Genomic DNA, 12,907 nt, shown 5'->3' on the forward strand with positions numbered 1-12,907 from the left:
CTTGCAAATGACTCCAACAAACATTTCGATGTTGAAATAGCGCATTGTATTACTTGAATCATTTGGAAAGAATAAACCTTTTCGTTACTCTTCAGTGTCAGCGCTATCGTTTTGCAGAAGTGATCTGATCTGTTCCCCATGTTTATGGTCGTCCATATGCTCGTTATTATACACTCACAGAAAGTCATGTTTTGTCAGGGAACGTTAACGTTATTCTGAAACCATCCTATCTTTTCCTCGATGAGGGTGATTGATTGACTGACCAACTGCGTTTTAAATTCCTGGTTACGAGGTCATTTAAATGATTAGTTGAGGACGAGAAACAATTAACAGTAACCATTAGGCTTCACAGTCGGGCGGAGACTTCTGATGATGCAACGTACTGAAAATAACATCCTCCCCTAATAATTGTCATGTTTGTATGATTGCTTGAAGAAACAAAATCCTGCATCAATTTATATTTTAATATAAAAATGCAGTGTTTTGAGGAAAGATCATCCGTGAAGATCCGGGTTAGAATAGGTCTTCAGTAACTCATGCTTATGTTCAGTGACGACTAACGAGATCGGGAGTCTAAAAGAAATTTCTGCAGAAATGCATTTTCAGAGCCAGTTTGTGAGCTTATTAACACGTGGACACACTGCCACATAAACGTTTCGTGTTCATCTCCTCGAGATCTTTCCAATGATATAAAATATGTCTTTGTAGCTTGCTCCCTTCTGTGTGTCAAGTTAGGACTCGCTGGCCATTCCTAAGTTGTCCCGCCCGGCCTTCTAAGCTCGCCTACTTTGTTGATGCATGTCATCTTATCATAATTGCGTACATCGAGGCTTATAATGTTGATCACTGGATTGTCTGGTCACAAATCGATCTTTTACAGATCGCTGCGATATAGCTTCACAATTGTTGAGTGGGGCGTTAAACAACAAAGAAAGAACAACTTTTCACTAAAATCACCATTGACTAAGCTATTATTTGTTCTATTTTAGCCTTCATCACTCATGGATGATATTTCCTTGGTAGGGTACCTCCAACTCACTATCCCAGGTTTAGCATGCTAGCGTACATAATAAGAATAACACAGGGACCGTCTCTTCCCTTCAGATGTTTGCTCTGTCAAAATTCTGTTTGCTGAAGAAAAACATATATAAAAATGACCAAATCTTGAGATTTGAGATGTGAAATATGGGACGCCCTTTATAGAAACTCCTAATATGGCCTAAGGGTAAAATCAGATTACCACAAGAGTCCACACTTCGAGCAAACTTTGATAGGCACCATCAAGACGCCGAGGTTGGAATAGCCTACTCGGCTTGTAAAATACAAGAAATAGCTGATATGCCATACTTGGATTGCCGTGTTGAATGTTTCAAGACTTGATTGGAATTGTAACTAAATTCATGTCACCACTAACTGCCCTTGATTCATTCACATACTTATCTTAGATATTATATGATCAGGTTACAAAGAAGAACCTTCAGGCGTTGTCTAACATGCGGTGACTCGTACATAGAAGAAACGTCCCGCCCCCTCAACCTCCGAATCAAAGAACATTAGACATCTGCCACGACAAAAGACTCCAAATCAGGCAACCAAGCCCACACAAATCATGCTATACTTTGGAACAACATCGGCATCCTAGACACCAACAGGTCAGATTACAAGACAAGGAAACTCTTAGACGCACTCATCATCAAACGACATAGCCCCACAAACAGCAGATGTCAAGGTTATTACGTATACATCCCTACGGCTTACGATGAACTAATCAAACCTAATCAAGGATAACCCATCCTTGCCCACTGGGTTCGTCATCTCTTATCATAACCAGGCCCCATGTCAACATATCACAAATCAACCCCCTCTACTGGTTAAACTCACATCCCTGCCATGTATATATTTCTCCCTGTGTATATGATTTGCATCTTTTGCTTGATGACGGTGTTAGAATCTACATCGAAACGTCCCATCTATTCCAAGAAAGAAATTGTCTATCCATAAAATCTTCATCCTGACCTTTAATTTGATGAGAAACATTCTTTTATTTTTAACAAGGCACACAAATGAACACATGATGAACACAAATGTCTATTTTCAGATTTTCTGCATCTCATTTTGCTGCATTTAACTTGTAGCTCGTCCAACAGTTCCTGGAAGTAATATCATGAGGTCGGTTGATGACACTTGTTAACGCAAGACATCATGAAGAAACTGCTTCAGAGCTTCTCGCAATGCACTCTCATTCACAGAATGAAATGGTGCGATAAACTTGCGGTTGAATTGAAAGCTGCTATTGTCCTTACTTCAGTGATAGAGGTGGTGATTACGACAAAAACTCCCTGCTATTCATATGCAGCCAGTGTCAGAATGTGCCCCTCAGGAACCATGCACATAACAGAATCAGTCATGAATCAGTTATACCTCATCGATCTGGCAGTCCAGAAAGCATCCATATCATGGCTGTAATTGAACCTGTCACTTCTATTCTTCATTGATCACCAGATCTTTATGTTCTTATTCCGATGTACATTTGGACCTTTTGCACTGGCATGCGACATGCTGGTGATGACAGTTACAGTTTAGGATACACACCAGCTGTATCACTTTGTATGATTGTTTTGAGTGTGTCTGTGCATTCATCGACCGAAGCGATCATATATTACCATTCACATACTCAGGGCATGATTGGGGCTTCACACAAAGTCCCTGATACACCATGCTAGTGAGAATAGCGGAAATGTGGTCAGTTGCCTGAAGGACACATAGATCATACTGTCGCTGTACTAAGAAATGGGCAAAGAACGTATCTGTACTGAGAGATAAGTAGGAAAGATATACTGAGAGGTATACTACACGTTTTTGTATTGGAAATTGTAATTGAATACCGATAAAAACACAAACCGGGTTTCACTTTGGCTTGAGATATCGATCAGTGTCAAGTGTCTTCACATATTCCTTCGTTCCCGTTTCCAGACAGACATATGTCAGAGGGTTGAAATTTAGTTCCGTGTCACGTAAGCAGTGTATCACCAGCTTAATAAGCCATTACTTACGCCTGGATTTGTTCACTTATCTTCATATCATTACTGACACCATAGTATCCGTTTTTAAAGGAAACAGTTTCACAGGTGATGCAGTTAAAATGGTTTATCTTTTCGAGAAACGCATTTGTGATTCTGTTACATTGTGATTATATTATGATGTTTTAAGTAAAACTTAAATGAAATAGAAATGTTCATTTCCAGTTAAATGTAGCACATAAATGCCTTTCCAAAGATCAACATATCAAATACTGTTGCTTCTTTGGATACAATGGGTACAATGAGTGAAGCTTATTTCTTGTGTCCCTTGAAGTGATATTGCTGGAATATTGCAAAAAGCGACGTAAAACCTAATTCATTCACTTTCGTTTGGTGTTTGCTCGCGGCCATAACAATGCCGTAATAATGTTCTAATTCAATGAAGGATCTATGGAGAAAAGTTCTAGATTCTACTTCTAAATAAGCATTTGGTAGGGTTTTTCTCAATGTTCAATCCATTTAACCCCAGATGAGATCAACATACCGTGAATTATGTGGTAATGTATTTCATCACAATTGTGTTCCACAGTATAAGCGTTCTTGAAAATATTTTGTTTTCCAGTTTCATCCGTCGGAATTCTGAGGTTAATGTTAATTTTCATCTATCTGAAACAATTTCCAGTTGATGATAGCGATGGGTGACTGATGAGATCTGATGCTTGGAAAGACTGCGAGTGATTAATGATACTGTAAAATCACGAAAAAGAAATGGCTACGTTTTTGATAATGACTATTAATTCATCTCCAGCCACCAGTCCTTTAAATCTGAGAGTTGAGTGTTAATATTTTCTGCTGAAACAACAAAACGCCATAAGTGCCCCAAGAATATCAATACAATCTCCTCTTGCGACCAAAATTTCTCGAGCCCATGATATTTACGAATCATTCAGGGACACATCCAGGATGTGACAAGCAAACAAGGCATCACTCAGATTAGGTAGGTTCTAAATGGCTTGAGATTGTCGTCACACATTGCTAACAAAATTACGTATTGACGCAAAGACGCGTTTTTGAAAACAAATTCTGTATCTCTTCATAAGCAAGTCAGTTAAACACGCTTTATACGCAGTTTTTCCGAGGGAGATCAATATTGTTTTGATTTGTCTGATACAAAATCCAAATCCGCATGTCGGCGGCATAACGCTGCCTGATCTCAGGGGGTTGGAGGGTGGGGGGCGGGGGTGTGGTGGGTGTGGGGGTACATTACCGTGTATGAGTGTCAGTATTACTGTTTAACATGATTTGTGTGAATATAGACTCCGGGCCACCACAATGCGTCAGTCTACAGACCCCACTATAATCAAGCCCCTTCGTTATTCCTCGTTAGACTTAGCTGCACCTTTTATTGAACTTAGCTTAGGTAAGTGTGATGTGTATTTTTGCAATGTTTGCAGCAGTGTATTTTAGAACTGAAAAGGAGTGAGTGTGTTTAGCAATATTCCAGCGATAAGACGGTGGTCTGTAAATAGTCTTGACCAGACAATCCGGTGGTAAACAGTCTGAGCATCGATACACACAACTGGGATATGATGACATGTGTGAAGCAAGTACTGACCGAACGATCCCATTAGTGGCCACTTACGAGAAACGGGGGTTACGGAAGATCAATTATAACCTGATCTTCTGGGGTCAGAACAACAAAGAAAGAACTGAACTTGTGTCAAGGCCTGGATATGGTGACTGGGGAATACACTGACCAAAACGAAGGCACAATTTAGTTCCAAATTCTTCCGTTGCTTACACAAGACATGACAACCAAGCCTACATGAATGAGGTGAGGGGAGATCCAGCTCAACTCCAGGCCGTTTGCTATGAGTGGCATAATTCTGCCCACGGTCGTCCCTACATAGACAGTTGGAATGATGGTGTCCTTGACAATATGGACGTGAGCATATAGTTTTGACATCAATGGACAGGCAAAGACTCGACAATGGACATAAAGGGAAACAATAGCACTTCCTTGTACAGTTGGTGTGCTGACAGACACAGCCAAGGTGGATGACTAGTTGAGGCCATAAATGTCATATCCTGTAATTATTGAAAGTGACAAAGTAGTACAGGGTAGCTGATAACACGATGTACATTGTGGTAGTGATGAGGATTAAGAATTCAGATAGCCTTCAAATAAATAATTACAATTAACTCTCAAGTGGCTTCACTGCATAGATTTAGTAATATTTGGACGATGACTCCCTTGAATAAGACATCAAAAGGACTTCATTGCGATGTCCACTGAAGTGTATTTGGGTTGAGACGTCATCACGGTAAAACCTGATTGATAGTTTTACAAGCAACATAAAAAGTTTTAACATAATCAGTTTCAACTCTTTCTTTGGGGGAGGCGGCGTTGTGGTTAACTCTTCGCTCGTCAGGCCGGGAACCCGGGTTTGATTCCCCCTATGGGTAAAATGTGGCAAATCTATTTCTGGTGTAACTCGACGGGATAATACTGGAATGTCGCTGTTAAAACCTGTGTAAAACTAAACTCCCTCATTCACCTTTCTGTGGCAACATGTTTCGCTTTTCAGTTCTTATTGACTCAAATTTACAAAGAATTTGCACTTACCAGCTGAAATAATCAATCACATCTACTCTGACAAATCAAAAGATTACTATGTCCCATAACTGAAAGCACTATATCAGTATCAACATTTTGTAATGTCCATAAAACGCATTAAAAAAGAAAACAACTGATATTTTACAAAATTCTTTTAATATAGCAGGCAATGTTGGGTCGTGTGTCTCAAATTACACTTTCGTCCATTACATGGTGTCCTAAGTCTTCTGAATCCATGAACGAATCACTACTTTCAGCAGACGTCATCGTGACCTCGCTTGTGACCAGTCTTCCACCAGACTGATACAGGTCATCATGGACATCACACTGGGCACAGTTGTCTTGGGTTATGTCCTCGTAGTATTCGTCATAGTCTGGGTCACATATCAAGCCATCCTCAGAGTCGTGTTGTCCAACCAGCTCTGTGACAGAGTCCGTGTCAAACATGGAATTGTGTGATCCTGAAGGTCCGCACTTGGAGTTTGTGTAATCACGTATGCTTACTTTGGTTAGTCTCTTCCTCTCAGACGTTAACAGACCGCGTGAGGACGCCACACCTAAAACAGTATATATCTGATGATGCGATCGGGGAATTCAACTTTATGGAAAAAAATATATATTGGGAGCCGTTTAAGAAATTTATCACGATGTGTGGCAATTTTCTTCATGTCAATATAATAACACGAATAACATTACTTCTGAAAATGTAAATATATCTGGATTAAAAAAACTCCCTTTTCTGGTCTTTACCTCATTCGCTACGACCACATCGCATACTGACAAAAGCAAACGAGTTACTTTTGATCATTCATTAAAAATGAACTAATAGTGGGTTTGCACATCTTAACATAACAAACACGACGTTTATATCGAACCCGCATATAACAATAATGTTTACACTGACGGGTTATAGCAAAAAGTGTTTTGGTTCTGAGGACTTTCTGTGTTTTCAGTCGAAATACGAAACTACTGTGACAATAAACTTGAAATTAATGGTCACGTGGAAACCATGGTTATAACCATATTTTACGGTGATAAACTATGTTCTATTATGAAACATGGGTCTTCCATTTGTTAACTTTTAACAATACCTTTTAGTTCTTGAGTCTCTGGCGCCTTGGGCCTACAGCACACGCAGATTTTAAGGATAATCTTCTTGTATCCTTCTCTGTAACTGTCTAAAAGCAGACCATACAGCAAAGGATTCAGCAAACCCGGAAGTGACGTAGCAAGCAGTCCATACATCATGGCAGCCTCGCTGACGTCCACGCCTGTCTTCTGAAATGTTATCATGATCTGAAACCAAAACGATATTTTACTATATGGAAGTTATGGCTCCCCATCAAGTCCCCATTGTTCCGTCAGTTGTTGATTGTTTTAGCTTGAAATGTTTTAGCTTTGATCGCTAGAGTTTCATTCATATCTGTGATTCTCTAGCATTTTAACTGTCCATTGTCGACAGGTTTTAATCCTCTGAATGTTTCATCTTTCTTAGCTCTATTACATCTGCCTTTATCACTTTGCTTAATTTGTATGAAAAGAAATCTCACACTTCCATCACATCAGATTTAATAAAAATGTCTTTAACTTCACTAGGAGTCCATTTTCTTTAAGTAATTATGTCTTATGTCACGGTGTTTATCATCATCATTAGACACGTCACTCTCAGACTCAACCATTGTCTCTAACTAACGGTACCAACGTCTCTTTTTGTCTGAGAGATTCGCAAAGAGCAGAAGGATGTATACAACATGGATGACCTGGGTGCTGACCAGTGTAAGATCTTAATCAATGCAGACATCACAAAACATGATTGATGGATGAGAAGCAATATACACTAATCATGAAACCTCGATCAGAATATTAATGTATCTGAGATGGTAATATTCGTGTATACACTTGTTGACTAGTTTCCTGTACTTGATCAATGTGTTTACCGTGTGTTCACTGCCGTGCGTGTTTTGCCATTAAATTCTTCAGACGGTCTTCAACAGCCGGAAAATAAAACAAACGATCACAACCATCATTCATATTCATCTAGAGGCGTACACATCGTGTATATCTGTTGAGGAAGAACGTTTCATCATTGCTTGTAGATCTATCTGAAAAGGTCAATGGTTGTTGTAATCTTACAATGTCACCAATTGCCCTTTGTCAAGAGAAACATTTACCCGAGACTAGCTGATGTGTATGTGTTGTCTGAGCCCTGACAATTCATTTGTGTAATGGGATTCCATCAATAACGTGTATATGTAGTCACTATTAGCTATTAATGCAAACTTTGTGAAACACCTGAGCACGTGTACGATGCTTGCAAAGCTAGGAACAAAATCGGGGGTGGGGTGGTGAGCTGGGAAGGGAGCCAATGAACGTTACTATAATTACAAGTGGAGAGACTAGTCAGAACCATCGTGCCCAGATGGAGTAAATGCATGTTCATAATACCAAATGCCATGGTCTTGCCATCCATGTCATGTCATTCGTCTTGCCTTGTCTTGTTTATATACAGCTGACGCATTTATACTGTCATGATTCCTTTAACTAGGAAGAAGTTTTCAACTGTCGGAAAGACATTATATTTATATAAAAGGAAGATCTATTTCCATTATGTGGCTAACATAATCACACATCACCCTTCTTCCATATCGGAGTTAAGTGTCATAATTTTCGTATATACTGACTTATATCGCAATTTTGACAACGCTGTCAACTAAGGGGCAAAAGGGGCGTTGATTTTACGCTATAGTTTTCATTGTTACATTAATATAGAAATAGAACCTAACAAAATTATTCCAACAAACAGCGCTTTGAATTACATCTATCGTTTGGAAAAACTATTCCGTTATACTTTAACATAAACAGTATCGTCTTTACATAATGATATGATCTGTGTTCTATGGTCGTCTATATGCTCGTTATTATATACTCGTGGTGTGGTTTTAATGACAGACTGTGCATTCGATGTTGCTGATGGTGTCTGCAAAAACAAAACAAAAAACAATTGCAAAAACGTTGATTGGTTCTTTTGTTGAAGGGATATCTTTGCATTATGTGTGATGGAAAATCCTGTTTTAATATTTGCTTAGTTAATGTCAACATTACTCCTCAGTGGGAGTTGATGACATCGACTTTGGTCCGATCTGCTGACTGACGAATTTCGTTTTAAATTCCTGGAAACGATGTCATTTTAAAGGTTAGATAGTGATGAGATACAATTTTCACTAACTTGCGGACCCATTAGTTTTTACAATCGTGCGGAAATTTATGATGATGTAATGTAATGAAGATAACAGCCTCCCCTAATGGCTGTCATATTTTTATGACTGCCTGTAAAACAGAAATCCACCATTAACTCATATCTTAAAATAAAAACGCAGTGTCTCAAGGAAAGATTACCCGTGAAGATTCGGGTGAGGACTGGTCTTCAGAAACTCATGCTTATCGTAAGTGCCGACCAAGTTCGTTGACCTGGTTCGTGTACGTCATCTTATCATAACTACGTAGATCAAAGCTTATAACGTTGATCACTGGATTGTCTGGTCCAAAATCGATTATGTGCAGATCGTTGCGATATAACTTCACTATTGTTGAGTAGGGCGTTTAACAACGAAGTACAACTATTCCCGTACATCACCATTGACTAAACTGTTGTTTATTCTATTTTGGCCTTCACCACTCATGGATGATACCTCTTCCATTTGCAGGATCTCTCAACCTCACTGTACCAGGTTTAGCACGCTTATGTACATAATAAGAGTGGAACAGTAACCGCCTCTACCCTTCAGATGTTTACTCTATCAAAATTGTGTTTGCTTAAGAAAAACAAATATAAAAATGGCCAAATCTTGAGATTTGAGATGTGAAATATGTGACGCGCTTAATAGGAACTATTAAAATGGCCTAAGGGTAAAATCAGATTACCACAAGAGTCCACACTTCGAGCAAACTTTGATAGGCACCACCAAGTCGTCGATGTCGTAATAGCCTACTTGGCCTATAAATTGCAGGAACTAGTTGATATATCACAATTGGATTGACTGTACATAATGACAAGATTCTCCGTAAATAGAGGCAAATGAAAAGTAGAAAAAAGTATGTTTTAGAGACGTTCGTATAGTGGCGCGCAAGACGAAGGGGTGTATTTTCACTGAAGTGTTTTTTTTTCAAACGTAACAGAGACATGTAGTAATGTTTCTTAGAACAAATTTACACAGACATTACACAGGGTTTTTTTCCTAAACGTTGACAAAAACTAATTTTTTTTATTTTCGATTTTGGGTTTGATTCACATAGATAAATCCCCTGAATTTTCTTTTAAGTGTACACGTGCGCTGTTTACAATGTTTTGTGAAGAGTTTTAGACTTGACTGGAATTGTAACTGAATTCATGTCACCACCGCTTGCCCTTGATCCATTTTGCGATCTATGGAATCTGTGGCTAAGAGAGAATGGGTCCTTGTTCCAGTGATTTTTAAAATAACACTTTGCATGCAGTTAGACACATGAGTTGCAACCTTCTTAAAACTCCCAGAATGCCGGATTACTAGAGGACAAACGTATAAATCCTTCCACATTCGGTGTGGACTCTCTAACACAACCAATATAGCGCTCAAGGTAGACCCACCATCATTTAACCGGAATAGTGGTAAAAGCGGCGTAAATACAATTTCACTCATTCCTACAATGAAACATTTTATGTGCTCTGTAACACAATCAAGCACCATTCATTTCTCCATGCCTAGCCGACTTCGTTGGAGTGACCCTCTCTATACAAATGTGCACATGGTACTTAACCTTACCAATAATGGAATCCACGTGAGCTGCATGAGAAGCACGAGCGATACTATCATCCATGACGTATTTTCTTCTGGTCGTTGATGACGTAACAACTGAGAAACGCCTTCTTCAACGGGTATCCGTGTCTTTTTCATCCTGTCAGCTAAATCCGGTTTGTGCAACAAGACGAAAATGAAAATACTTGAAAACGTCGATAAAAGTATGTTGAGGAACCCAAATATCAAAAATGAAATAAAATAACACTGTCGACGTCCGGAAGAAGGTGTAAGTACTATCCATGAGTCACACGTTGTATTGCCTTTCATAATTTCAGGACCCAAGCCTATGACAGGTAACGTAGCTATGGCCAATGTCACCGTGTAGATCAACATGAGCACAATTCCAACGTTTTCCCGACAGTCTTCCGAGTTCTTGCAGCTTGGGCACGGACACAGAGTCTGGTGACGATCTATACACATGTAGGTCACCAGCGCCATTGAAGATAATGTACACCATGTAGATGTCACTTGATAACACTCGCAAGTTCCCTTCCCGCCGTACCAACTCCCATAAAAATACGACACTAATCCGAGCGGTGCTGGAACGAGCGCAGAAAAGATGAATGTCACACATAGGGCTGTAATAAGTTTGTCACACACAGTTCTCTCCCCAGGTCTTTTCCACCAAAGAATTACCAAGAGGGGAAGAAGGTTTTCTATTAACAATGCCACTTCCAGAATGATTGTGATGACGCCTGAGATATGCACATCTTGGAAGGTCAAGTTTCTCCTGTTGGTCGACGCTGTGGGTGGGGCGCGGATCGGAATATTTTGATCCATCCTTTCCTGAAACAAACATTATGATTCTTGAACATTCTTTTAAATGATAAAATAAAATTAAGATGTTTATATAACAGAATTACTACTACATTTTCTAAACTCGCATGAAGTCATGAGTTTAAGATACTTGGACGTTTTTTCTGTTAATGAAATACATATGATTTCTTTAGCAAATTGTGAATTTGCTTCCTTGGCGGCCAGAAAATCTGCGTATAGACATGTGAACACAGTATGAGGAAAGGAAGATGACAGTTTGATAAGAAAAGGGGTTTTCAATATTTACGGTTCTTAAATCAATTGCTTAAGGGGATAAAACTAAATGTTATCGATGACGTCGGAAAGCTATTGCTATAACCTTTTCTTTGATGAGAAACAGTCTGATTTCTAACAAGGCAAACTTCTGATGAACATAAATGTCTCTTTTCATATTCCCTGCTCCGATCTAAAGGTTATTTCACTTTAGTCGCATCCTATTTTGCTACATTTAACTTGCAGCTCGTCCGTAGGACAACAGTTCCTGAAAGAGATGTCATGAGGCCGGCGGATGGCACTTGTTAACGCAAGACATCGGCAAGGAACCGTTTCGATGCTTCTCACAAACCACCCGCATTCCCAGAATGAAATGGTGCGATAAATTTGAGGTTGAATGGAAAACTGCTATTGTCTTTACTTCAGTGATAGAGGTGGTGATTACGACAAAAATTTCCATGCAATTCATATGCAGCCAGTGTCAGAATGCGCCCCTCAGGAACCATGCACATAACAGAATCAGTCATCAATCTACCTCATCGATCTGGCAGCCCAGAAAACATTCATATCATGACTGTAATTGAACCTGTCACTTGTATTCTTCATTGACCACCAGATCCTTTTGCTCTAATCTACGTTTGGATCTTTTGCAGTGACATGTGACATGTTGGTGATGACAGTTACAGTTCAGATAGACACCAGTTATATCACTTTGCATGTTTTTTTTACTGCGTCTGTGCATCTCTAGACTGATGCGATCACATATTACGCTTCAAATACACAGGGCATGATTGGGGCTAAATGAAACTTCACGCCAAGTCCCTGATACACCATGCTAGTCAGAATAGCTAGCGGAAATGGGAAATCGTTGACTGAAGGATACAAATGTCATATTGTCGCAGTGCTGGGAGATGAACAAAGAATGTGTCTGAACTGAGAGATACGTAAGTGATATAGGAAGGTGGTATCACAATTCTCATACGTGAAGACCAAACCATCTATTCTCTCTCTTCATACATATAGTCCAGATATACTAAATGTTTCTGTATCTATTGGAAACCAGTTTTAATTGAAAATCACGTTTATAGACAAGGAAGTAAAAAACACAAACCAGGTTTCACATTGGCTTGAAGTATTGATCAGTGTCATATGTCCTCGCATATTACTTCCTTCCCGTTTTCAGACAGTGAAAATACCAGAGGGTTTAAAACTTGTCTGCAAGTGCATGAGGGAACACGAGCGGACATTTTGTTCCGTGTCATGTAAGCAATGTCACAGCAGCTTAATGAGTCCTTATTTACGCCTGGATTTACTCACTTATCCTCATATCAGTAGTGATAAACTAGTCTCCGCTTTAGAAAGATAGTGAGGCAAATTCACAGATGACGCAGTACAAACCATTTTCT

At 39.3% G+C, this 12,907-nt stretch overlaps 2 protein-coding genes across 2 annotated transcripts in view; one reads left to right on the forward strand and one right to left on the reverse strand.

Moving 5' to 3' along the window:
• LOC137256533 (RISC-loading complex subunit tarbp2-like) overlaps positions 1-12,907 on the forward strand; it is a 582,560-nt gene that overhangs the window by 425,625 nt on the left and 144,028 nt on the right. The window lies entirely within an intron of this gene.
• On the reverse strand, positions 5,777-11,252 carry LOC137256264 (melatonin receptor type 1B-like). Its single transcript, XM_067793994.1, has 3 exons — positions 10,437-11,252; positions 6,729-6,933; positions 5,777-6,194 (listed from the first exon to the last, which is right to left on the reverse strand). Exons 1-3 carry the CDS (start codon positions 11,250-11,252, stop codon positions 5,824-5,826), a joined length of 1,392 nt encoding a protein of 463 aa, XP_067650095.1. The 3' UTR covers positions 5,777-5,823.

This window comes from Haliotis asinina, chromosome 11 (assembly GCF_037392515.1).
Source record: "Haliotis asinina isolate JCU_RB_2024 chromosome 11, JCU_Hal_asi_v2, whole genome shotgun sequence".
In the NCBI taxonomy this organism is placed as follows: Eukaryota; Metazoa; Mollusca; class Gastropoda; order Lepetellida; family Haliotidae; genus Haliotis; species Haliotis asinina.

Coding starts and splice junctions, on each gene's coding strand:
- LOC137256264 (XM_067793994.1), bottom strand. CDS start 11,252: ATGGATCAAAATATTCCGATCCGCGCCCCACCCACAGCGTCGACCAAC. Junction 6,934..10,436: donor TCACGTGGATTCCATTATTG/GTAAGGTTAAGT, acceptor TTTTGGTTTCAG/ATCATGATAACATTTCAGAA. Junction 6,195..6,728: donor AGAGACTCAAGAACTAAAAG/GTATTGTTAAAA, acceptor ATACTGTTTTAG/GTGTGGCGTCCTCACGCGGT.